The following is a 27,978-nucleotide window of genomic DNA, read 5'->3' on the forward strand; positions in this document are numbered from 1 at the left end:
CTTTGCGCCCATGTCACCGTATGTAAGATATTTCACTGAGTACAGGATATGTCAGTCAAAGCTATTCTGTGAGCCCCTCCCACCTGAATTACTCCAGACTACACAGCAAAACCCAAACTCAGCCAACAGTCTCCCAAATAAAGCAGGTAAGGTTAAAACCATGTTGACAGGGTATGAAGATTGTATATCACAAACAATGACAATAATGTTTAAATTCATATCTGAATAGATAAACAACAAAATTTACATATAAATTAATCCATGTAGCAGGATAACATTTCTTCTTCAAAGTCCCAGGAAACCATGTGGAAAAGACTGCAGTTCACCTCATCTATATTTACTCCTCGACAATCCCATGTTCTGAAACAGTGACACACCTTTCACAACAGTGAAAAGTGTGAACTCTTAGTAGTGCTCCTAAATGATGCATATATCTAATCCTCAATTCCAGCCGAAACAGACTGAGATAGTAACAAAAGGAATGGCAGAGAGCAAAAACAAAAAGACCCTCCTACCCTCCACCAAGTTTAGTCATTTAATAAAACCCTAAAAGCAAAAGCAGTATAATAAAGTGGTAACTGTTTCACTGAAGTTTTGTACAGCAATGGATTTCAGTGCCCAGTAGTACCTGTGCGCTCTAGGAAAAAAAAATACTTTGATCCCCAGAGTGTGGTTTTCAAGTATTACTGCTGCTTCTTTTGAAAACTGCACCTCGACAATTACTCTCCTCTCACCTAACCGATCGGTGACCATGTCCAGAAGCTTCTTCTAGCTAAAGCAGCATTTATTTGCATGATGATTACCAAAGCTCAGCTCTTTGGCCCTACATGAATTGCAAGGTGCCACTGACTGCCTGCCAAACAGAGCAAATGTGAGGGCATCCTTGGCAATCTGCAGCCAATGCTTATTGCACCGATTCTAGTGGCAGCATTGTGTAGTGCAGCGTGATTGTATCTCTCTCTATGACCAGGGCTGATTTTAGTCTTCTCTCCAAAATCAAAGTATAGTAATCTCAAATGAAACAACTCTACCCCTTCAACAGATTGCATTTAAATCCCAGATATAACTCAGGGTAAGTAGGGAGGGGCCATCTCATTTGAGGCGTTGAGTAACATTGGCTAAAGCCACTGCAAAGGCCTGCACAGCAGAGAAGGGATACTGGAAGTCCAGGATGTAGGCATTGCCATCAATCCTGCCAAACTGCATCACCTGGAGAAAAACAAAAGACGTAAGCACAGAGCATAAGCAAAGACATCATCATCGTATTTCAAATCAACAATACTTGAATACAGCTCTCTTACCTGTCTGCCTTCCAGCTCAATTTGAAAGTTCTTGGCAGACTCCTGTGTGACCCGCCCACCAAAGTCCAGCTGGTAGACCTGTGTAGCTTCATTCCATAGTGGCTGCTTGTTGGCCATGACATACACAAACCCCTGACTGCCCAGCCCTCTGTCCTCCTTCTCGTTGGCCTTTCTGCACTTGATCTCATCCAGCTCATTGGCAGCCCGCAGGTTCCTCTTACTCTTCCAGCCCTTCTTACCACTCTGGCACTGGTTGAGCAGCTCATCCCCACTGATGAAGAGCTCTGGCTCACTTTCTGAACTGTCTTGGAACTCACTATTGGCAGTGGCCTTACTCAGCTTCTTGGCCTTCAACTGCTGCTCTTTCTGTCCCTTCAGCTTCTTCTTGTCCCTTCCTCCCAGCCGCGGGCTGGAGATGAGTGAGTTGAAATCACCCAAAGCTCTGCCCTCTTTTTTCGACTTGCTCCCCTCAGCCAACTGTGGCACGTTGGCCTCCTCAGCGCGGCCTTCCACCCGCTTGCGGTTCTTTTTGCTGAACTTCTCAGACCGCTGTGGCACAGGGCTCTCAGTCAAGGAGAGCACCTCCTGAAACCCTTCCCCAGCCTCTGCCATTGCTTCTTGTAATCCTCCATGGCTCTGAAGTTCTGCTGGTGGTGGCGGAGGGGGTGGTGGAGGAGGAGGAGGAGGCGAGAGAACATTTTTGTCTACTGCCATGTGGGAGGCTTTGGGTGGTAGTGGCACTGCAGGACTGGGCATAGGCGGGCAAGAATTATACGTACCCCAAGGAGTGTGAAGGGCAATGGGGGGAATGGGAAGTCCGGCACAAGCACTTCCTCCTGGATACATAGGTGGAAGAGGGCAGCAGGCTAGGTTTGCCAGGTTTGCAGGATAACCTGGTGGTAAGACAAGAGTTGCATCCTGCTGTGAGAAGGGTACTGGTGCCACCACCTCCTTTGGGGAGGAGCAGGGGCGTGGTGACCCGGGGATTGGCTGGAGCTGGGCTCCAGAATAGGCAGCTGCTGGAGGATACTGAAGAGATATTTGGTAGCCTGCAGCTGCTGCAGCAGCTTGAAATGATGCAGCACTGGGGCTGGTGGGGGACTTTGGAGAAAGGACAAAAGGCAGCCTAGACACATCCAAGTGCTGAGCTGGGCTAAGAATAAGTGGGGGTGGTTTGTGGGATCCAGGGAGAGCACTGGGATTCAGCGTAGCAGTCCGTTCCTGAGGAACCCACACCTCCTCTGTGGCAGCTGGGTCCCACTGATAGGGAGGTGGGCGTTTGACAACCAGCCCTGATGCATCATTCCCTCCTAACGCCAGATGCCTCAGGGACTGGTTCAGTGTTTCATCCTCAGTAAATGCTGAATTAACATAATCAGCCCTGTCTCTGTTACTTCCTCCTCCTGTTGCAGCCCCAGATCCATCAAGAGCGCTCAGCAGGTTGTAAGAGGACTGCGAGGCCAGAGGAGTAGCACTGTTGGAGTGAACAATAACTGTGCTGTGTGGTGCCCCATTCCCTGGAGGGAAATCCTGTCTGATAATAGTTCCTCCTGCTATTCCATTCGCACTCCCAGGGGCAGTGCCTCCAACACTGGATCCACTGCTACACTGACTGCAGGTGTATAAGGCTGTTGGCACCCTCTGCTGGAACGACGCTGCTAGTGCACTACTGTTTTTCGCCTTAGGAGGCAGTGGTCTGGGTGGTTCCAGCATCTGGGAAACTTTGAGAGCGGCCTCTCGGCTGTTCCTCCTGAGAGTGGCGTGGATCAGACTGCTGTCGAGCCTCTGTCCAGGGTTCCTGCCTACAGCACTGTTCTGATTGGCTGTGTCAGGGTATGGGGGTGGGTCTCCACTGGGTATGGAATAACGAGGTGCAGTGAGTCTGTTGAGAGTGGCAGAGGTGTAGGGCAGCTGTATCTTCTTGTCAGCTGAGGATGAGGATGAGGAGGTGACCCTGAGAGTGGCAGAGCTGCCAGGTCCCTGGAGCGTGTAGACATTCTGATTGCAGACAAGACGTGTTCGAGGTCGACACACTTCTTCCACATTCCCACTGCTGTCAAATGTCGTTATCCTCTCATATCCCAGTGGTGTGGGGTACTGCGCTTGTTGCTGACCTGACGGATAAAGTGGGAAGTCTCCTTTCTTCATACAAAGGTCACCAGGGGGAGGTGTCCCACTGGTGCCGCCTCCAGATGCAGCATTGGAGGCTGCTGTGGAGGCGGATGCCGAAGCAGCAGCAGCCGCTGCAGCGGCCACAGCGGCAGCAACTGTCCCGGGGTAGGGGGGTGGGGGGTTCATCTTGCTGAGCTCTAGGGGGGCACTGAACACCACTGTGTCACCCTCAGCCAGCTGTGGAGTTGACCGAGTGGTTTTGATTTTCAGTAGGTGCTCGTGTTCACCCCCCACTGCTCTCTCAACCACTAAATCAGCAGGTGGATGAGGGATCTGTATCTGCAGTGCTCCTGGCTGGAGCTGGTGCACAGCTGCACCTGAAGGCTGACCTGATGACATAGAGGGAACAGGAATTTGAATTTGGAGCTGCTGTTGAAGTTGATGATGGTGCTGCTGTTGCTGCATCTGATGCTGCTGCTGCTGTTGCTGCATCTGATGCTGCTGCTGTGATTGCTGTTGATGGTGCATTTGCTGCTGTTGTTGCATCTGATGCTGAATTTGTTGGTGCTGCTGTTGTAGTTGTTGCTGTTGCTGTATGTGCTGTTGGAGCTGATGCTGCTGCTGCTGCTGTATATGTTGGAGCTGCTGCTGAATGTGCTGTTGCTGAAGCTGCTGTTGCTGTTGTAAGTGTTGGTGCTGGAGCATTTGCTGCTGCTGGAATTGTTGCTGCTGCTGCTGCTGCTGCTGCTGAAGCTGTTGTTGGTGGTGCTGAATTTGTTGTTGGTGGTGTTGCAGTTGTTGCTGTTGTTGGTGCTGCTGCTGCTGCTGCTGCTGCTGTTGTTGTTGTTGCTGTTGTTGTGAGGGATGATGCGAAGGTGGAGGTCCCACCATTAGGCGACCCATTTCCAGTCCCCCAAAGATGACCTGACCAGGACTGGAGTACCTGGTGGGAACAGTGTATTGGGCTGTCAGGATGGTGTCCTGGCTTTGGTCTGACCCGCTGGCAGCAGCCCCAGCAGGGTTTGCTGTGGGATTCGTAAGGACATCCAGCTGAACATTTTGATTAGCTAACAGTGACTGGACCAGACCAATGCTTTGGGCGGGGGACATGGCCTGGGCAGGACTATGGATGGGGGCAATAGGGATGTTGACAGTGCAGGGTGGGTTGTCGTCAGCACCACCAGCAGGGCCTGTAACAGGCAGGTCATCTTCATCTTCACTGAAGACGTTGGGGCTGAAGACTGGCAGATTGATGTAATCCATGGAGATCTTCCGCACCTCTGGCAGGTAGATGGTCATCTGTCTAGGCTGCAGATGGAGGAGGCTTGTCTTATAGATGACTACAGGGACAGGGACAGGGTAAGAATAAGAAAAAAGAAAATAAAGGCAATTGACATATGGGACTAATTAAATGTTATGAATTCAGAGCTAAATGCTCAGGGCAAAGTTGTTGATTTGTTACCTGCACCAAGATTGGTTGGCAAGAATGTGGCCAGCCCCACAATCTTGAACTTTGTTCCCCAAATATTGGATGTGACCTGAGCAAGGTAATTTTGCTGTGAGACAGGAACAAAGAGAGTCATTAATTTCTAGGAAAGCATGCAAAAGTCTACAGCATGAACACATTTATAAAAGTGAAATATGTCGTCATCAAACACTGCAAAAGACTGCCACTGCCCCCGGACACACAAATGGCCTGGCCAATCCATAGGTGGCAACAGTGTAGACACGTCTTGTCTGCAATCAGTGTAAACGAACCATCCAACACCGTCAAGTGTGTTGTAATGATTATTATTACACACCACTGATGCAGGGGAAAACAATGAATTTTGCTCAAATAACTTGACTTTTACCTGAGTAATGTCATCTAGAGGAAATTCCCTCCGTGTTAGACTGGGTGACCCAATCGAGGGTTTCCTTATAGGTAACCGTGGTGACCTGGAGATCTCTTGAGTAGCACGAGACAGTTTGGGAGATTTTCTGGGATCAATGTTGATCCTGTTGGTAAAGGGACAAACTAAGTCTCTACAGAGAAGGTAGCAAATGAAAAAGAGGGTTTAGGCATGCAGTGAACCAAAAGAAACAGGGCAGAATATTTAATTTGAATTAATGAAAATCATTTATGCAAAGGATTAATACAGGAAGGAAGGTTAAAGATTTTAATAACTGCAAGGATGCCACACACACCACAAAATTCATCCCCAAGGTACAGTGTACAATCAACCCAAACCAAGGAGTAAATTCTGGTATTGCAGTGTATTTGGCAGACATATCTGTAATACCATTAATGCACATTATTGAAACAGCTATTGAAAAGCTGTTGGAGGATGGAGTGACAACAATCGTAGACACCCAAACACATCATCTGGTTGTCTGCTGTCACAGAAGCATCAAAACCAGGGCTCAATAACCAGGATTCATATTGGAAATTTAATCGGCTCCAAAAAAAATTTAATTGATTCAAAGTGATCAATTATGCAAATGAAAGCCAAACCACCTTGCCTTGATTTATTTAATATTGTGTGGAGAAAACCAAACTACCTCCATTTCACATGGACCGCTGACTGCTGATGGGTCAAAGAACAAAGTGTCACAAACAAAACAGGAAATATTAGTTAAAGACGTCATGCTGCCGTGCACAAAGGTCAGACGTCTGCTTACCTGGGCAGTTTGGGGGATTTGCTGCCCCTGGATATCTTTGGCGACTTCTTGCCGACCCAGTCGTCACTCAGCTCAATGTCACTGGAGTCTGAGCAGTTACAGCTGTCAATCATGGCAGATATCAGGCTGTTGCCATATATCTCATCTGAGGAGAGAAAATAAGATTGTCAATGGAGCTAATATTTGGTGTTATTTCTCCTCTCATTTACAATGAGGCTGCAAACCTCTACCAACTTCATGCTAAAAATAACATACATACCTTACATACCACAATTTGTTGCAAGTTAAATTGTTAATTGTATAATCTTGTGGACTAAATCAAGGAGGAGTATGAGATGTTCCACAAATTACTATAATAAAGCTGGCATTGGAGGAAATCTACTTTTAACCACCTGGAGGTATAAACCGTCAGATTCTCTTTACAAAAAATGATGGCAGCAGCAATGTTCCAGCATTTCTGCAGATAAACATTTAGACCCCTTTGGTCCAAATCATTGTTTCAGTGCTTTCAAGTCTTTTTCATCATTCATATGGAGTCTGTGAACCACTGCTGTTGCAGTTTAGGTCAAGCTAATTTATTTGATGGACATTAAAGTGTGGATGGGCTGGAACCATTTCATGGCTGGCTTCATTTATCACTGCGTGGGGAGTGTGCGGGTTGATTTATGAGGAACCCAGGGGCCATCAGAGCCCCCATTAAGCAGCTTTTAATTAACATGGGCCCAGTCTGCCCTATGTGACTAAAACATACTCACTCTGAGTGCCAACTCAAGAAACTCAAATTACTGGAAAAGTACTGGAGCAGGCACATATGTCTGGGGGGAATACATTTAGCAGTTTTACTTTAAACTTTACAAACGCTAAAACATATACATTACGATTAAAACATCACCTAATCATTTCAGTATTACCAAAAACAAAGAAAATACATGGCAGTTCTTGAACAGCCATCCAAATCCAGGTCAGTTACACAGAGGGCAGTAAGAGCTGGTTGAACAAGGACATGAGAGTAATGAATCTGAATATCCTTTACTGTTATTAAACAGTCAACCAGTTAAATGATAAGAAAGTTGGCTCAAAAAAATCTTATACTGGATGTAATGTAACTCCATCATTCCCACATACTCTCCTTGAACATATTTTAATAGTGTAGAGCTCAATTTTAATAACTTACATTTAGAATCACCTACTGTGTATGTAAATGTTGTATTAATGTTAAACAGTTAATTTCAATGTTCCAGGTTTTACTGTTTACACTGAGTGTTACCTGTTTTCCCATCTGTCTTGGGGTCCATAATGACAAACTCTGGACGCAGTTTACTTATTCGTCGGCCTTTGAGGATAGGCACCAGACCTCCTAGGTACTCCAGGTACAAAGTGTAGCAGGGCCCCCCAACCTCGGGGTTATCCTCCGTACGTTTCATGGTACAGTGCAGACGCTCATTTCCAGATGTCGGGTAGCTCACAAAATCACGCATGTTGTTGGGATCTGGGATGGGGGGCTGAAAGAGAAAACATGGGGTTGTAGTGTAATTCAAAAACTCATGTCACTGCCACCATAACAACTTTATTTGAAGTGTATTGCTATTAAAGTGTGTTACGCCAAGCTACTTTGTCCGGGTCAATCTCAGTCAAATTATGAGCTGCTGTCTCAGCACCTCTTGCGCCGTGTTACCTTGATTGTGGGGGCGAAAGCAGTAGTGACATAGGAACAGAGGCGGGAAGGCATGGTGAGCTTGGCAACATCTTTTTCCTCCTTCACTGCTGTGGCGATGCCCTGCTGGCAGAGTAGTTGCAGGCTGGCAACGCGGTGCTCCACTCGCACAACGTAGAGCGCCGGGCCACAGGCCAAGAACAGACGGGAGTCCCGGTGACCCCAGCACAGCGTAGTGATGGGGCGCTGCAGGGTGACGGAGAAGGTGCATAGGAGAGTTTTTGTCATTTACTATATACTGCACTACATTCTTTCAAAGGGTTTATGGACAGCATGAAATATGAACGTTAAGGTTTCTGACTGTTAAGAAAGAATTTTATCACAGCCATATCTTAAAGTAATTCATATACCTTTTAATGGAAGATTAGACACATGCTGTCCAAATATGAAATCTATGTTTAATAAGCTTTCAGACAATAGTAGTGTTGTTTACAACAGTGAAGTTTCATGACTTTCAACAATATTTTATGTTAGTAAATTAACTTTATTAATTTCTTAACTACTAATCTCTTCTTGTCACTACATACACTGCAGACACACAGCAGCTGACAGAAAGAGGAGATCATATTACACAGAGAAATATTAGCTGTTTCTGGGTGATTAAATTTTAATGTTACTTATAAAAGAAAGATAAAAAGGGCAATGAGAATACTGAGCTGTCAAGTTTCATCAGGAGCCATTAATAACACCGTCAAGCACATCGTGTTTAGGAAAGCAGTTTAAAAACACGCACACAAAGGGCAACCATTTACTGCACACTGCTTTTACAAACTGAGTACAATTGATAATTAGTCTGATCAGCCACTGTCAGTAATCAATATCAACACACATTATTAGACGGTAAACCTTTAATCAAACCAATAGCTAACCAAAGTCACTGAATGTCAGACAATCATATCATACTTTAGCACTTACCTCGTGTTTCTGTGGTGGTGTAAAACATAAAAAATTATACATGCACTACTTGAATTAAACGGAAGCTACCTGCGCAATTAACGATTCCTTATGCGTCTGGAGAAAGACATTGCTCTCGAAACACAAGATAAAAGGCATCATATGTAATCTAAGTACTAAGTAAAATCTGAGTACTGTGACTCAGACTGCTTATTAGCCTGGTGTGGCGCTGTTAAAGCTGATCACCTGTGCTGGTGTGTCCAGTGTGTAGATGTGTTCACCCCGAACATTGTAGAACTTGACAATAGCATTCCTGGTGGGGGGAGGACAGGAGGGGTCGGGCAAGAGGAGGGTCCTCTCCATTCCTGCCACTGCTAAGAGGTCCCCCTGCGAGCACCACTGGACCACCACATCTACAATACAAGTCACAGGTGAAAAAGTAACCATAATGTTAGACACAATATTCCCTGACACATTGTGTAAACAGCTATAAACAAGTAAGCAGGAGACTCAATGAAACAAAGGAACAGACAAAGTTGGCGGAACATCCAGGTAAGACACCCACACACCTTTCAGACCAGTGCGGATGAGGGTGGGAGAGAGGTCATCGTAGTTGTTCATCAGGCTGATGTCTCCAGAGGTGAAGCTGACTGTCAGCAGTGGTTTCTGGCTGTGCACTGCGAGGAGACAAGGGACAACACAAACATCTTACAGAGGCAATGTGAGAGCAATGCAATGAGGTGAGGGAAGGTTTACAGTTAGTGCATCAACTTGCTAACTATACATTTTTTTCTAACATTTCACAGATCAAACGATTAATTGAGAGGATAATCTGCAGATGAATCGACAACGAAACTAACTTTTAGTTTCAGCCATAATTGAGGTAACACACTGGCAACTTTCAGAGGAGGGGAGGATTAATATGCATTTCTAGAGAGGGTCATAAAAAAACTTTGTGTGTGTGTGTGTGTGTGTGTGTGTGTGTGTGTGTGTGTGCGCACACACAGGTTTATATGTGAGGCTGTCCATGTTTACTGTAGAGGTAGTTGGAGGTTACTATGACAGAGGCAAGGACAGTTCCACATCCTTGGCATCTGTAATTCATTTTCAGTTTCCATGTATTATAGTCACGAGAATACACAACTGCCCTGATAACCACTCAGCACATTTCACTGCTGCATTTTCTGCTGCAAATAAGTGGTATTCCTGGTCAAACTGCTATAAATAAAACACCTTCAGACCACAACTCATACGTTTTCCATTAACACATCCTTGAGTCTGTCCTTTCACATAGTTCTGCAATGACCAACACAAATTAAACATCCACCACAAGTTACTACTTCCCTATAGCAATAATTCTTACACTCTTTCGGTGTATATATGCTTGATTGCATTTTGTATCCTGTATTATTCTCTATTTGTTTCCCTTTCTACGACTTTTTTATTCTTGCTGTCTGTATCAACTAAATTTCCCCAGTGTGGGATCAATAAAGTTTACCTTATCTTACCTTTACAATGGGTGTTGCATTAAATCAGATATATGATGCTGCTGTAAAAGCTGTGTGTTGTGCTGTGCAGTGCAGTGATAATGGGTCATCACCATATATCATGACAGAGATCTGGCAGGCAGAGGAAGAGGCGGCCTGGTGTCTCAGTCAGGTTGTCGACTTGAGAGATAATTTCTATCGGGGCCAATCAATTACTATTGACTGGTTTAATTAGTGAGTTAGAGCATAATCAGTGTTCTAGCTAAGGCAAGCACTTTTCAACTTAACCACTTGGCCCACAGTGGAGGGAGGGAAAAAATAGCACAGCAGGAGGAGGACAGACCCTCACCAAGACAGACTTAGCAACTGGGACTAATTAAGCTCAAGAGAAAGGGAAGCAAAAAGACAAAACAGGAACCAAATAAAAATGAGGCCATTACATGGGCTGGTGTACACAATGAAAGCTAAACACATGCAGCTCCCTTTGACTACTCATGTCCTAGTGCACCAGATTCACACTGGCCATCCATGTATTGGCATTACACAGTGAACTCACCAGATCTGCTCTCAGGCTCTCTGCTGACAGTTCTTTGCTACTACCATATTATGTATCTGTAGGCTATCAGCACAGGAAGCCAATTCTAGAAAAGATGACATGACCTGCACCATTGGCGGATTAACAAAATTTGAATCATGACAATCTGAAAATAAATTAGTTGAAGGGGGAAGTAAGTGTTTATCTTGCAGCTCTTCCACCTGTCTTTTCCCATTTCTTTTCTCCAAGCTGCAGCCTCTGGTAATGAGGGCTGCTGTGGACAAAACAGGCCCTAATGCTAACGATAGCATGCAGTCAACCGTGGCATCACACTGAAGGACCAGGGCTGTATCCTTGACACTGCTAAACTTAGTCTCAAGGAGTCCTGGGGGATTTGTTTAAAGAAAGCACTGCTGAAAATTCAGTCAGAGTAGATAAATTATTTCCACTGAGGTCACTTTTTTTGTGCCATCCTGTACAAACAGCCAGTGTTGTTTTCAGACATTTCAAAGAGATGCTTATTGCATCTTCATTCAAGACAATACAATTCACTCTCCAGATTCCAGGCTGTGATTGTCCACTCGAGCGTCCGGTAAGTGTGTCGCATATGAGGAGTCTAGTGACGCACACCCTTACACTGTGATAGCTGCTGCTGTTACGACAGCAGTTACTGCACCATTAAGAGCAAACAGGAGGTCCCGTGGCAATGTCAGCCCACTGTCAGGAGAGCTCCTCCTTCACCTCCTGCCCTCCATCTTTCACCGCAGGCCCCCACCCACCTTCCTTTTGGTCACACTCTTTTGTTTTAATGCGCCTCTCCCTCTCCACTGGCAGGCAAGTGGAAAATAGTTATATAGTCACCTTCCCATTTCTGAAGCTTCATTAAATGGCTGGCTTTGTCCTTGAGATTAGCAACCAAAAGCGATTTCGCACTCCAACTATGAGCTTCAATTAATACCTGCAGTGAAATCCAGACAAATTGAAACGGTGTTTCTAAGGTAAAATGACATAGTAAAAAAAAAAAAAAAACACATATAGTTTACATATGAGTCAAAACATGCTGAACACGTTTTGTGGACTGACCCATTGTCCTGATTTGTTAATTCATCAATAGGTAATAAGATGCATGCCTCCATTTAGTTTGCTTTCATTTGTTTTCCAGAGAAGAACGACGTCTGAAAAAGCAGGAACGTATAATCTGATTTTCTGTTTATACCTTTCTCTCATAATTACATCTAAACTAGCCCAGTAAGAACTTTCCTTCATCTCATCCATTGCAGTTTTCACTTCAGGCCCGTCTGATTTTAATATCACATGACTGTAAACAACCTATTACCATTTCCCTCTTTTACATCTCATTAATAGATAATATGATCTGCATATTAAATGAATGACTTAACAGAGGACCTAGGCACAGTTTATGTCCACCTGTACGCAGCTAAAATATTCAGGAGAATACCAAGGGGGTGAGGATATTACTGATAATGTAGTGCAGACCTTCCAGCCATAATCTGTGTTCCCACCTGGTGCCTGCAGTTTGGAATCATTTCCTCTTTCCCTTTGGACTAAGAGCACGAGGAAGAATTGATGGAGCAGTAAAAGATGGAAGTAAAAGGGGGGGAGGAGTTAGAAGCTCACAGATGGTCCCACATCTGCTTTCTTCTGCACAGAGGTACCTACACATGAAACAGCTGGACTACTCTACCTCTGGACTACACTCCCTATAGGCACAACTGCTTTTCAGGGAAACCTATATCACCCTCCAATTCTATATCAGGTTGTACTCTTAAATCATGCCAACACTTAAATCACCAATTATGGACCAGAAGAAGCCAGGAAGGATTCATTTTGAGCCCTGAGCAGTTTACCTTGTGGTGGAGAGTAGTCGTCGGAGTCTGTGTCGCTCTCACTGCTGTCCTCCACCAGGAAACTGGGATAGTTCCAGGACATGCTGACGATGCCATCCGACTCATGCAGCAGAATGTGGGCCAGCATGCGCCCATGGCAGTCCATCACTATCACCTGTCCATCTGCAGTACCAAACAACACCTAGAGAGAAACAGGAAGCAGGTATTAGGGAGGAGAAGAAGAAGAAGAAAAAGAAGAAGAAGAAGAAGAAGAAAGAGGAAATAAAAAAAAGGACTGAATTTCACTCGGACATAAAGATAGAAGAACAAAGATGGAGAGGGAGGCACACTTAGAAATAGAAAAGGGGATGACAGATCGAGAGCAAAGAAAGCCATATATCACAAGAAAAACAACTTAGAGAAATAGACATAAATGGAATGAAAGCGGTGACCAAAGACAGAGACACATATACAGACTGAAAGTTTGATGATGTTCAACCTAAGCTGACAATTTAACAGCATGAAAGCAAAACATAGCCTAACGAAACCACAACACATTCAAGACAGAGGATGCTTGCTGTCACTCACAGATGATCTCCCTAAGGGCCTGTCTCTGCTGTCTGAATGACAAGTCCACACACTAAAAGTGGCAAATGAAAACCTAAAACTTCTACATGTATTAGCATTCAAAGGCTGGCATCGTGCGAGGCAGAAATGTTGCACAATCACAGTTCTGTGAGATGTGTGTGTGTGTGTGTTACCTGCTGGTCATCGGGGGTCCAGATGCCACAGGTAATCTGGCTTTCCAGGTTGATCTCAGAGGACCAGTGTCTCTGCCCGCTGACTGATCCCACCAGGACAAAGCCATCACGGTAGGAGATAAGAGCCTGGGTGCCATCGTGGGACCAAGTGAAGTCACTCACCTACAGGGCAACAGACAATTAGTTAAGGATGAAATGACATTAAGGACACCAGCTTGATTATTAAAAGAAATCTATCTCTGTATACACCTAAACTGCAGCAGCCTCTGATGTGCAGTTCATAATGAAAAACTGAGAGAATTACTCTATTTTAATCAACAGAAAATTAACTGGCCACTGTTTTAATAAACAGTTAATCGTATAAGTCATTATTTGCTGATTTTCTCTTTTATGCATGATATCAAATTTAATATCTTTAGGGCTGTTGGTTAAATTAAAACAAGGAATCTGATGATGCCATCTTGGGCACTGGAAAAACAGGCATTTTTTTTTTCCACAAAATGATTAATTATTAAGCTAATCATAAATTGTAGCCTGAAAGTAAACACTGTAAAATCCACTATCTGTCCAATTACCAGCAAGAATGAGAAACTTGTCATTATTAATATGTCAGTTAGCCTTATTACTTTGAAATATTCTGGTTTCATCCCAGTATTAAGAGTAAGGTGTCTGAATACCACAGAGTAAGGACACATGCCCTCCTGCAATAGTGAATGGGTCGGCCTCAGCTAAAGTACTAACTCTATGCTAATGCTAACATAAATGAATACACTTGCATTTGAAATAAAACCTTAACCTCCAGGGGAAAGAGCAGAGGCGCTATGTCAAATTGTACAGGCCATATATTGAAAGATAGGGCTATTGTTTAGACTGTCATCTACTAACTAATATGATCACAAAAGATAAGATGCTGTCAGGATGTGTCAGCTCAGCAGATGACAGTGATTGATGGATCAGGCCTACCCATCGTACGCTGGCTTGGCAGTTAGTTAAATCAGCATGCACGGTGTCTTGGACTTTTTCTCCCCTTGGGAAATGTTGGAGGCACATGGCTCAGTGTTATCCTGACTCCCCAAACGAGTTAATGTGGTTGGCATTCCATTTTATTAATGGACATCTATAAATCATTACTTTTTCTGTTTGCTTGCTGATGCTTGTTTTGCTCCCATTTACTGTTCTATATTGTGCTTCCACTAGCCATGTATATGCACGTCATTATTTCTGTGCATGCTCTCCATATTCTGTGAATGTCACAGCAAATCTAAGTAAAAATGAGCTTTCAATTATTGATTTAATTCATGTTCCATTTCTGCGTATTGTATTTTACCTGCGCGCCACGGTCATTGACCAGCTCCACCGACCAGCGGCCCTCATACTGGATCCAAACAAAGATTCCTCCATCTGTATCACAGGTGGCCAGTTTCTGGAAGGGCTCATTCCAACGCACCAAGACTACCTTAAAGACACACAGAAAAAGAAATAACAGGCACAAAAGCAATGATTGGAAAGGCTTTCCTTTGTCCTGAAGACGGCGATTGTCTGTGGCCCTGAAAGTATTCTCTAGTGAAATAACTTTTTCCAGACAGATATGCAAATTAAATCATTCCAAATCGTGTTGTGTGTGGTATGGCAGTCAAAGAATTTAGCAGTGACCTTCTATTGAATCAGCTTTGCCCCCTTAACTACAACAGATAATGTGAGATGATCAACAGCACAGTGCCCCTGATCAGGACTCTTGCCCGCACACTCACAGCAAGTTGCTCTACATTGGAGCAACAGCTGAAATGCCAAAAATCCATAAAGAAAAATCCAAGTTTCCACATTTCAATGGGCTAAATTTAGCATCGAACCAGATGGAAATACATCACAAAGTGGGTTAACCTCATTTTGAAAAAGCCACCAAGGAGCTGCTAATATGCTCAATATCGCAGACAATGAAATTCAATTATGGACTTTTCTGAGTATTCTTCCTTGTTTGTAACTTAATACTGTAAACAATGGACAGCTGACCTTGTGTATGTTTCACTGAAATATTATCAAAATTGCAATATGGCCAGGTGCAATATCCAAATTGCATGGGCTGCAATTATTCAATAAATTTAAAATATGTCTAACCTACGATTATAAATGAAGCACTGTGGTGCTTCAGCGATGCCCTGGCCTGCAAACGGTATTCTCCAGACGGAAGGACACATGCTCATTTGGTACAGATCCCAGCAGAAATAACATCATCATTTCCATTGCTTTTTTTTTTGGTATAAATTAAATGCAAAAATTACCATTCCCACGACAATCGTGACTCATCACACAATTACAACATCTATCAAATAATCGCAGTGTGATTTTCTTTTTTGCATATCGGTCAGCCCCATTTCAATGCACATGTTGTGTTTCTGCTTTTACTTAATGGAAAGAATGTCCAAATCTAAATAATTAAAGACAAATTTAATCTAAAAGAGAAAGAGACAGTAAAGGATGCAAAAAAAGAGGAGGAGGAAGCGAAGGAGACACTGAATGCACTAATGCATAAACATCCCTATAGAAAACACTGTAAGGGTTTAAAGATCAGACAGTAAATTGTACAGCCTCTAACGCCCGAATGACAGAGATGCATAGGCTTCTGCATTTGCCCAGAGGTCAGTGCATACAGAAACGGATCAAGATTAGCATAAGGATTGAATTGCAGAGGAGGAATGTACTGATCACTGGCAGAGAGCAGTATAGATCAAACGTATAGATCAAACTGCTCAGTGTCACCCATCTTAAAGATCTCCATCCAGCCCCCTCCTCTGTGTCTCTGTCTCGTCTTCTGTAGCGTGACTCAGCCTATTCCCAGAGGAATAATCCTAAGAAGGGAGCAGCTCTGCTCTCGCTAAGCAGAGCACGTGTGCTGTACATGCTCAAACACACAAGACAGAGCTGGTTTTAGCGAGGCTTACGCTCTCTGAGTGCAAGGCTAACAGATCAGAGGCTGAAAGGGCCGGTCTTCCTCTTTTGCCCCCGAGTAACACCATCCCCTCCTCACCACCCGCAACAAATGCAGAGTCTAATCTATCAATGGTCCAGTGGAGTAGGTGTCATTAACTGTTCATACAGCGATTTTGTAAAGTCACAGATACGGAAATGACCATTCTTACTCCAGCTGTGAACTCTACATCTTGTATTGCTAGCGCCACTTGATTGGTTACAACTGCATTAACAACACCATCTAAATTTAGAACTGAAAACTAAAAAACGTCATAGTTTTCAAAAGCTTGGGAAAAGAGAAGACAAAACCACTTAATTAGTCACAATCAGGGTTGATGTGTGGGTAGATGTTTCTATGCAATTACAGTGGCAATGCTGAGGTAACTCCATTTATCAATCATATTTATCCTGCAAGGCTTCACAAAAATTCCCTATTTGTCAGCTTCCTTTGTATTGTTAAATGTCTGATGTGATAAAAGACAGGATTATCCTAGGTGAACTCGCACAAACATGTTTATATGAATACAACATGTGCAGCCCTCTAGTGTAATGAGTGTACAGTAAGATTCATTGCTCTCCTAGCACTGCTCCCTCTGCAATAAGGCGTCCTGTGAGCCAGATTTACCGTGTTTTCACTCCCACTCCCAGTGGTATAAATCCTAATGTTGCTCTATAGACGTGTCTCAGCTGGCAAGCTGCAGGAAAAGGGACACAATGAGGCCTGGCCTGTTGCATGACTGCAGCAAGGGTTTCTATGTCATTCTGACTGAGCTGACCATATTGATGAACCATTCAAAACAGCCTGCCATCTATCAGTAAGCCACAGTGGTCACCTGATGCAGCACTGCTCACTGGGCACAAAGCTGACGGGCTTCAGCAGTAGCATTGTCAAAGACAACAAATTTCCATGCTCAGGGATCTCATTGGGGGATACAACTCTGTCTTGTTACTCCACTCGTGCACTGTCTGCAACCTCTGGTGAGCAAAATGGATTTTCTGGATGGTATTGTACAACATAATTCAGCTCTAGCCAATGTAGACATCAGGAATTAGATTAGGTTGGAGCTCCAGTTCGCATATTCTAACATCATTCACACGCCGTATATACACTAACAATGAAGCGCCGAAAGAAACACAAAAAAGAAGAAATTAGCATTGGTTTTAAACATGCTGCGTCTTGCATGTGTGCACACTTATCTGCAGCCTCACAGAGATGACAATAATCTGTCTATGTGTAAATTTAGCTCAGTGTGGAGATTAGTGTGAGCTAGTCAGGCATCCCGCAAGGGGGACAGCTGAGCACCTCGTTGTGACGCAGCGATCTGGGAGATCAGACATCACATGGAGACACACAGGATAAGAGTGAGAAGCCACAGGGCAGCCGGGGGGATCGCACGCAGATAAGGCTCAAAAACAAACACATACAGACTTGAAAAAAACATTAATTATCTAGTGCTGCACGGCAAAAGACATGCACTGACTACATGAATCGCTTTGCCCTCTGCGATTAGTGCCCACATGTTTCAAGATCCATTCAAAGTAACTTAGAATGAAATATAACACAATTTGACATTTTCAAAATTGCACAGGGAGATGTAGGAGCACTGCACCACAACTGAAAAAGCCTGAAGCCACATGTTTTCAAGCTTATCTTCATCCCACCCCAACTAATACCTTGTAGGAGAAGACAAGACTACACGTTTCAGATCCCTTTAATTCTGCCCTTTGGCCAGTGCTTGGTCATTGACAACTTCTGCTTGGGAAGTTGGCACTGTCTTCACTCCTGCAGTGCCTTGCTGTTGTCACTGCAACTCTGGCCTCTTGCTGGGACTTAGAGACTGGGAGCTGAGCTGACCCTAGCAACTTAGCTGAGAAGACCAAATCAAATCAAGGGGCAGCTTTGGGTTGCACTGGAGTCAGCAGAAGTGAGAGGACGCTGTGACAGTGCAGTGTCACCGCGGCGCAGTCGTGAGCACACAGGTCCATGGCAACACTGGTCCCTGGCTCCAAGGGCTTTCTTTATGCAAGAAGGTTATGATTATGCACGACTGGTGGAACATGAACTCTAAATGACACTCCACACTGCATGCAAGATGTAAATGAAGTGCATTTGCTTTAAGTAAAACATGGGATTAAGTCCAAAGTGAGCCGTACAAAGGCACACCCATAAAAAATATAGTTCAATTTAGCGTTTATTGTGCCACATAGGGAATTTGGATTGTAGAATAGCAGTAACAGGTGTATAAAAAACAAACAAAACAATTTTTTTGAATACAGAAAGTAACATTAGTAACAGCAGTGAAGCAGCAGTAGAAGAAGAAGCAGCAGAAGACGCAGAAGCAGCAAAAATTTCTTGACTAATGACTGAAGAATCATTGGAAAGTCAAGAGCACTTGTAGTAGGAGACACTCTCCCCTTTCCCTCCTCAACCCCCTCCACACTCTCTTCTGACTCTGGGTCTGATATGGTATTAAATGTGACACAAAACTCAATTAAAGAAAAGCGCTGCGTGGTGCTGATATAATGCAAAGAAGCCAAACCGGGCAAGAGAGGGTCAGAGTGATTTGCAGCATTACAGAAAGGGCAATGGGACAGGACCTTCAGCAGAGACAGAAAGTGAAATGTTTACAAGCAGAGCAATCATGTCATAAAACCTTAATCAATATCAGTATCTGATAGCAGCATTTACATTGGCTATTACTAGGTGTGAGTCAAAGCTTGAGGAAAGCAGCTGTTGGCACACTGTGTGTAGTCTTGGTGTTAGTAAGGTGGATAAAATGACTTGTCCTTGTAGCTAAATGCTTGTAAAACAGTATGTTCTTGAGAATCTTCTCAGTAATTACTTCATGCATGCACTGCAGATAAACCGGTTATACTTTCGCCCTACAGTGCTGCTCTTCGACACACGTAAAAACATCAGTATGCATAGACTTAGTCACTTACAGTAATGCTTCAAGATTGTTAATAATACTGAAGTGGCTCTTCATAGTGTACCCTATCTAAAAAGACAGCAGTATGATTTTCCAGTGTTTAATTAAAAAGCTGTATGTCTCACTGTATGGAAGTGACTGGCATCATTCTTTTACATGTAAGACAACATCAGGCTTGATTTAAACATTGCTCTCCTACATTCAAAAAGCAATACATTACACACAATTAAATACGTAGATATATATGCACTTATTAAAGATTTATTAAAATGAGGGTATCTGATACCAGTTTGGCCCATTGTCACCAACATTGAATCCAGCTATTTGAGTCAGTATCAGACTGATATCAGTATGGGAATTGGTGCATCTCGAGTTAAAGGGTTTCTTTCTTGGCTGCTTTTACGATCGGATGTCTTCACAAGTTGTGTTTTATTTTGAAACAGGATTGTGACTGGATTCTCTACGCTGTCTGTGTCTTGCTTGCTGCCCAGCTCAGTCTGCCTCCGTCAAGGATAGATTAGGCACAAATTTGCAGCAGAGCAGAGCAGAGCAGAGCAGAGCAGAGCAGAGCAGAGAGCTGCTTCTGGGACACTTCTGAAAAGTGCTACTGCACGTCTGTTGGAATCACAAGTATTGTCTAGAATGGCCATGTTCAGCTGCAGCAGCCGTGTCACAGCCAGAAAGCGGCGCAGGCGTGACCAGTGGAATCAAGCACTCGGACATTGTGGGAAACATCATGTCATGACATGCATCAATAAATCTGTAGCATCTAGGGGGGGTAACAATGCTGAAACCGAGACTAGTTGTTTGTCATATTAATTTTTTTAAATTTAGATTTTCTTCTGGACAATGACCCACTGTTGAATGTTTACATTTTTCACAACAATGTTATTTTCTACATTTTTTCCCTTCTGCACCAAAAATGTACTGAACCATGACCCTAAAACCATGGTACATATTAAAAACTGTGACATTTGTGTACCATTACACTCCTGGTAGCATCACAAGACAACTTAACTAATAACTTGTCAACTGTTTACTATGCTGTGTTAAGTTTTTGCATTTCTGGACTGTTTTAATCAAATCAAAATGCAAAGGGATGAGCTGAATCAAACTGATGAGTAAATGTGTGACTTTGTTTCTGGGTAAATACTGAACCTCTCTGAAACATAAAGAGGAAACATTAAGCAGCATACACAGTACAAAAGACATAGATAAGAAGAGCAGTCTGGCACTTAAATTTTCTAGTTTTTCTCTTCACAGCCATTTGCTGTGTAGGCTGGAATGAGGAGCTTTTCTCCTGCAGAAAGCACAACTCTAATGCAAAGCTAACCCAAGTGTGTTAGTGTGTATCCCCGACTACAAACATTGCTCACAGCAAAACGAACCTGCATTGTGCAGGCCATGCTGTCCACCTTGGAAAATTTCTAGCAAGCAGACAAGTACACCTGAATCCGAGGAAGCAGGGGACCTGCGTGTTATGCAACATGTCCTCTCCAAGGATGGATTAGCACACTAAAGCCATTTCAACTAAGCACATTTGGTGAGACCATTTTAATGCAGTGAATGGGTCATGTAATCTTCAATCCTGAGCAGGGCTTCTAATGTCAAGAGGTCAGATAAGGAGTGAGCAGTAGACAGAACTCAAGAGAAAAACAAGTGAAGGCACGTGGAAGGAGATCATGATGGAACGAAGAGGAGGATGGAGAGCTACGGTGCAGAGGAAAGAACTACTGAGACAACATAACACCAGGGTGCACAGATGACTGTCAGGACACAGGTGGTGATGGACACTGAGGTGGAATTTAATCCAACTTAATTCAGTTTGCAGGAAAAACTGACTCAACTGAAATCTCTGTGGAGAAAACCTGAAAATGTACATCTTTCTATACTCTATTTATGTGTCAAATAAACACGCACAAAACATTATCACTGTACTAGTACTCAACCAAGAAACCTCTGACTAGACACAAGTCAGTGTGTGGATAAGCACGTAGGTCACAGAAGAAAGAAGAAGAAGAAACTGTACTTTATTAATCACACACAACAATGCAATGCACTACATGCACACACGCACAGCCCAAAGAAGCTGCAATCTGAGTTCAACCGACATGGTGAAGTGGTAAACATGAGTTGGTTCCCTGGTGTTACGAGTCTCTGTTGGATTTGGGCCTTAGACATTTATCCCTTTTTGCCTTTAGAAAGAGCCTGGATCAGTCCCAACAGGTGGGACTCCTGCCTCTGGGAACAAATCTACCCATAACACTCATGGGAATGGTAGTGAGGTGTGTATGAACTGTTTCAGGAGTCCTCTCACTGTCTCTCTATAAACATATCTATCTATCTATCTATCTATCTATCTATCTATCTATCTATCTATCTATCTATCTATCTATCTATCTATGTGCATATATCTACATGTAGATAGATATTTTAAATGGAAATTAGTGTACTTCCATCACATTGTTAAGTCTATATGCTTGAATGATTCTATTACAAGACAAATAGCACAGCTCACAGTTGACAGGATGTTGAAAGACAATTTGCCCAAAACCAGTGCTGTGGCCAACATTTCCTTATCAACATGCTGACAATCATTGTCAAGCCTGTCTAGGATGTTCAGCTCTCATGTAAAATGAATGGACTCCTAGTGACTTGCTGCTCAGTCAGTTCAGCATCGGAGTGCGCTGTAATGGAAAAAAAAGCACCTGACTGTCAAAAGAGGTATTGATCTATTCTGATGCACGTCCCAGAGGGGTTACTCTGCAGCATCGTAAGTACAGTCACATCAAAGACGCAAAACTTATTGCTTTCATCTATTTTCAACTCTATTTTATCGTGGTGCAACTGACAAGCCTGCTGCTAAAGTTCAGCAGTTCTGTTAGATAATGATATAAAAATAGTATCAGGAGGGAAATTTTCTCTCAATACAACTTTTTTTTACATGTCTGGTTGATTTATTTTTAGTCTAAAAAGAGCTTTTACTCAAGCAGATTGAATTTGTGTTGTAATACAAAGTTGTTGTGTGAAACAGTCATGATGTGACAAAGAGTAAAATTATAAGCATGTAAACAAAAATGCATCAAAAATGGAATATGGTAACAGTGGTGCGCCAACTTGACGGTGTAATATGAGTGCAACATGGGTCTGGGAATTTCTGCTAGGCAACCCAGCTCTGCCAAAAACACAGAGCATAGAATACAAAGTAGTTTTCTCCTGACACCCACTGTGAAAAGATGGTTGTGGGAGATAGAACAAAAGGAGCATGGCTCCACACACATACACCTTGCTCCCTTTGAAGCTGTTACCTTGTAATTATCTCTCGTCCTGGCTGAAGGGGAATTAGACACAGAGAGGAGGACAAACCTTCATCTGAGATGTACTACAGGCCTTGGACCTGCACAAGCTTCTCATTAGCTGAAAAAGACCATGAAAGCCTTCAAAATAGGTGCTAGAGCAGGACAACAGATGAGCTTCGCCACAGCACAAGTCACTTTTATCCAAAGTATCTTGTACTGCTATGAGTGCCAACCTTTTCTATCATGTGGTGGATTCAAGTGTAAATAAAACCCCTTATCCAGGCAGAGGCAGTGCAACACTCCACAGGAATATGGTCTTCTACCCTTCTGCCCTCTTCTTAACAGATGTCTGACAGCTTAAGATCCGCCCTTTACTTTCCTACATTTCCCACATTGGGCAAAGTCCAAAAGACACATCAATTCAGATGCGCGCTTACATCAAAATGATCACAGGACACTCTGGTCTATACATCAATAGGAATAATGGCCAAACATAAGGATGCTGGCATGAGTATTGATCTCGGCTGGACTAAACTCCGACAGGATGAGTTCATGTTGCATTTATTACATGACTTAAGCTAATTTACGTGAAAGGACACTCGTCACCACGACAAGTGCTCAATGACAGTGCTGATGTTTAAAGGACAGGACGCGGCTGCTTTTACTGCTGAGCATGCTACTTTTGAAGAGGAGCAAAGGTTACCCAAATGTATTGAATTATGTATTACCCAAAGCTATTTCAAAAATAAATTCAAATAATTAACCACTGCTGACTTGAGGAGAGTTTTTGCCTGTTCCAAAACACACTTCACAAGTTGTGCCTCATCAACCATATATATATATATATATATATATATATATATTTATATTTATATTTATATTTATTTATTTATTTATTTATTTATTTATTTATTATTCCCAATTTGATGCGAGCAACACATTTAAAAAATGTTGGGACAAGACTGCGAGAGATGTGGAACCCTCCATAAACACCTGTTTGTAACATTCCACAGGTAAACAGGTTCATTGGTAGCAGGTGAGAGTATCATGACTGGGTATGAAATGGGCATCCTTGAAAGGCTCAGTCATTCACAAGCGAGGATGGAGCGAGGTTCAAAGGACTGGGGACTATACACCAAGCTACTGGGGGTAATTTCCATTGGTACTGGACTGTAAAGTGCAAACAGCATTCTCTCCTCTCAACAGAACTGGGATAGAAATGGTGTGAGTGAGTTAACAGATCTGTCATAACTTGACAGAATTCATTAGGAAGTGTGATTTCCACCACTGTCAAAATGCTCAAATTATGCATACGGTGGATGAGTGATGGATTTTGTATTTCCCAACGCATTTATTTATTTCTTTATATCAAATCTAGAGTGGAAGTTGAGAAGACATTACTACTTTCATTACTGGTGCTGATGTGAGGTCAGAGGGCAGTTGAGAGAGGTGCATATTTCTCCCAGATGCATCAGCGTTTCACGTGAGAAGCATCTTGAAAGACACTTGAAAAGAAGTCAAATTCACATATGAATAAAGTGGGTAAATTACAGTTATGATATGTAGGTTTAACCTCCTCCAAACCGCATGCACCAAAACAACAAAAAGGAAATTTCAGCATTTGGACCTTACTCAAGTGGGCAGAGTTAAATGACATTTCTGCTGCGCTTCAGTCACTCTCTGTAGGGATTCATCCACTCTCCCCTCAGCTGCCTTATGGAATGCTGACACAGCACCTTGCTCCATCTGACCAACAGCTACACCCACTAAAAGAGAAAACGCAACCTGTGTGCAATCTCCACTTGTGCCAACACTGCTATATACTGACAGGATTATTCATATACATGGCAGGCAATAGACTCCCGTATTACTCACTGATCTTTCCAATAATAAAATAAATGGACTCAGTGCAGTAGTGGTGTGAAACTTTGGAGGGCATAACCAAGATGAGAGACAAGAGCAATGCCAGACAGTGGAGCACTGAAAAGTTCTGACAAGGAGGCAACAAGGACATCTAATGCAGGGAGTGCAAAACCATGAGCCACTGAGAGCATACAGCTCATAATGCCTACCAAACACCAAGTAAGTAGATTTCATCGATTACTTCCCTGCTCCCCCTGTTCTAGCTAAAACACTGATATCACTCACCATAGAAAGACTCCTACCGTGGCACAGGGTCTGTTGCCAAACACCTGCCCTAAATACAGTAAGTACAAAGACTGGCAGCTTCAAGGACATTGTACTGTACACTGCAGCTGGGAAAAAGAAAAAGTGACTGGAAAACTGCTGAGGCTGTACTCTTCTATCATATTTTTGTGAGTGCTACTAATAATGAAGAGATCATTTTATAGTCTGTTGCATTCCCCTGCAACCCAGGTATGAAGGATTGAGGAGGTTTGAGCAGCCTGTTTAAATGGGATCGATGGGAACATTAATATAGCATAAAAAGAATAAACACAGAGAAACTGATTTATTTCTTTAAAATGTTAAGGACAATATGAACTAGGGGAGGGCTGGACAAGTAACGCACTACCACTGTATTATTAAGATGCTTTTTAATGTACTGCTTTAATAGATTAAATGTAATAAATTATGCTTTTGCTCAATTACTACTTCTACACATTGTTTTGAGAGCACTGATTCTGAATTAAAAAAAAAAGGTGTCAGGATGCCACATTGCAACTTTTACAGTTATTTTTATTAAGATTAGTCTTTTGTTGTTTACCCTTCCTATTCAACACACACATCACTCTTTTTAGCAGCAGTGATCTCAAATACATCCTTCCATGAAACTCCTCTTACCTCGCTGTTGTGTCCTCTGAGGTTGAAGTTCACCCTCTGAGGAGTGGGCCGGTCCCGTCTGCAGTGGCTGGACGTGAACGTGACCCCAACAACTCCTCGACCGTTCCCGGTGGCGAGCCAGCCCTCCTCGTAGTAGCGCTTCCTGCACACCGGCTTCTCCTTCTCGCTCTTGGGCACCCGGCCCTTCCAAGACAGGCACAGGATGTTGGAGTCGCTGCAGAGGACCGGGCCATGCTCCACGGCGGCGAACATCCCTGCGAATCTCGACACCCCGTGGATATTTTTTTAAAAACCCAGTGGGAGTTCGTTGGTTCGTCAGAGGGGTTGGTATCGCTATGAGCGTCTCTCCCCCGTGGAGGTTACTGGTTCGGTGTTGGATGTGAGACTGCGACAACGGTGCATAGTACTCGCGCTCTTCTTTTCTCGGCTATCTCGGTGATTTGCAATACTGATCAGTGAAAACTTGTCCAAAAGTACAAATGAGGTCACAAAGCTGAGGACTTTAGCATTGCTGGATTGAAGATATGGTGCTGTAAACACAACAAAAGGCACTCATTCAGGTCATTTTGATGTGTCTGATCGCCTTGTTGATGCTGTTTCAGTGACAAGGCAACAGATGAGAGTACTGGAGAAATTAGTTCAAAATCCACTGCGGCAGATTCCAGACTCGTGTCAGCTGATCAAACATCCACACAACAGGCAATGCATCCATTCCATCCAACATGTCCCAGTGCTTCCAGTTGATGCGAGTAACTTCTCTGTCCAGTTCAGTGCGTCATTTCTGGGTTCCGCGTCCTCCTCGTACGACCCCGGCCGCGTGTGTGAGAGGAGGAGCAGGGACTCCTCTCCATCAGCTGTCAGCCCGCAGGAGAGCCGCTTCTCTTGGTAACGTCATCACGTCAGCCACTCTTCCAACCCGCCTCGGGGATCCCATGGACAACTGCTGGATAATACAAAAAAGAGGGCGTTATTATCACCCAGAAACTACCGCTGGCAAATAAACAACCGTGTGTTGCAAAAACACGCTTTGAATGGTTGTATAAGCGGACGGTGTCGCGGTACAAGCGGTGCAAAAGCGCTGAAAACACTCACCTGCCGCCCACAGCCGTTAATTTAAATATTAATGCGCTAGCCTAAAATTACACCACACTTACAGCTACTTCTGTCTCCCTGAGCAATCACTTCAGTTCGAGGACTATCCTGCTCAGCGGAAGGATATTTAACTAATTGCTGAATTATTTAGCGGAACCGTGTATCATTTTTTTAGCTCCCGTTTTATTCGATTTCCTGATGCGCCAAAGCGGCCTCTCGTGGCCAAACGGTTAAAATAAACAATAGAAAAAAGGGGAAAACACACTAGAGGCAAGGAACAGAACAGTGAGAGAAAGAAATAATTGAAATTTACCAAAAGAAATCCAGCGAGGTCCGAGAGACATGACCAGACGGAGCGGTGGGCACTGACGGACGTTAAGATTCGTGATGCTACAGACTGTCAGTCTACAGACTATAAAATGCCACCCGATGGACAACTATTGTATGGAAATATAATCGACATTTGGATTAAGTAAATGTTATTATGAGAAAAGATAGCAACCACACGAATTCCAGTAAGACTAAATTACAGACAAGTGACGGTACATGAGCATCCCGTATACCTCCAGCAATAAAAGTGGAAAAAAAAATCTGTCTGTTGTAACGTGAATATATAGAGAGACCCTGTGATATGAACGCCTTGACCCTCAAACACCGCTGAAGCCCGTCAGATGATCCCAAAACAGCCGAGACACCCATCACTGTGAGCAACCTGCTAACGACAGTTAGCTAGATGTTGGATGTTGGATCGAGGCAGAGAGCTCCGTGGATTTCACAGATGAAAACATGTCAGCAGTGGGATTAATTTTTCCTCTTAATCCATCTTCTTTGTGCAATAACGATAATGTAACCGGGAGAGCAGCGAATGTTTGGCTGCCTCTGTTGTCTCCACCGCAAAGAACAGGCAGGGAAAGCTAACCGGCTAACCGACCGACTAGCTGAACCTGAACCACCATCAGTGGAGACTGGCTCCGTCCATCCGCCGCTGGCACTAGTCGCTAACAGGCTACGGCTAGCGCGTTAGCCGACTGTTTTTTCTAACGTTTTATTTTTTGCTATTAGCATGTAGCTATTCAAATTAACCACAGGTCGGTGGTTTAGAGGACTAAGTGGCAGAATAGTATCAGACCTGTCGTCAACAAAGCCTCGGAAACATCAATGGCCAGGGAAGTGCTTACCTCGGCTCTGTGCTGCTGCTGCTGCTGCTGCTTCCTCTGCCTGCAGCCTGCTTCTGTTACACTGGCAGGGCCCGACAGCTGTGTCACGTGACGGGCACGTGATTCAGACCAATTAAATTAAACTCACATCAATAACTGGAGTGTTTTAACTTTAATCTAATCTTTCATTTGAGGATGAAACGATATGTTCGTCATTGTCTAACTACAAACAGTTCAGTTGTTAACATTGGTCTGCCAAAAAATAGCATGCAGTGGTCGAAAATGTATCAGATCCAAGTAAAAGTATCAGTACATCAGTATAAAAATACTCATTCAGTGTCTTACTTCTAACTAAAATATATAGGTATTATTCTCAAAATGTACTTAAAGCCCCCAAAGTAAAAGTACTCATTATGGAG

General features: G+C 43.5%; 1 protein-coding gene across 2 annotated transcripts; it reads right to left on the reverse strand.

Annotated features, from left to right (window-relative positions):
• Positions 1–364: 364 nt before the first annotated feature.
• tulp4a (TUB like protein 4a) lies at positions 365–27,638 on the reverse strand. 2 transcript variants are annotated; one of them, XM_070987519.1, is made up of 14 exons: positions 27,581–27,638; positions 25,311–26,253; positions 14,640–14,768; positions 13,313–13,474; positions 12,573–12,753; positions 9,252–9,359; positions 8,929–9,095; positions 7,750–7,974; positions 7,342–7,576; positions 6,075–6,219; positions 5,267–5,411; positions 4,876–4,969; positions 1,302–4,753; positions 365–1,209 (listed from the first exon to the last, which is right to left on the reverse strand). In XM_070987519.1, the coding sequence occupies exons 2-14, from the start codon at positions 25,560–25,562 to the stop codon at positions 1,093–1,095; spliced, it is 5,412 nt and encodes a 1,803-aa protein (XP_070843620.1). In that variant the 5' UTR covers positions 25,563–26,253; positions 27,581–27,638; the 3' UTR covers positions 365–1,092. The 2 variants fall into 2 exon arrangements, with proteins under 2 accessions (XP_070843620.1, XP_070843619.1); XM_070987518.1 differs by having other exon boundaries at positions 5,267–5,438.
• Positions 27,639–27,978: the final 340 nt, after the last annotated feature.

This window comes from Chaetodon trifascialis, chromosome 19, assembly GCF_039877785.1.
Source record: "Chaetodon trifascialis isolate fChaTrf1 chromosome 19, fChaTrf1.hap1, whole genome shotgun sequence".
NCBI lineage: Eukaryota > Metazoa > Chordata > Actinopteri > Chaetodontiformes > Chaetodontidae > Chaetodon > Chaetodon trifascialis.

Bases quoted from the DNA above. Each gene is read 5' to 3' on its own strand.
- tulp4a (XM_070987518.1), bottom strand. From the start codon at position 25,562: ATGTTCGCCGCCGTGGAGCATGGCCCGGTCCTCTGCAGCGACTCCAAC. The intron at 12,754-13,312 runs GTAACACACACA...GTTTCTCTCTAG, and splicing joins GGACCCCCGATGACCAGCAG to GTGTTGTTTGGTACTGCAGA. The intron at 6,220-7,341 runs GTAACACTCAGT...TTCTCTCCTCAG, and splicing joins CAAGACAGATGGGAAAACAG to ATGAGATATATGGCAACAGC.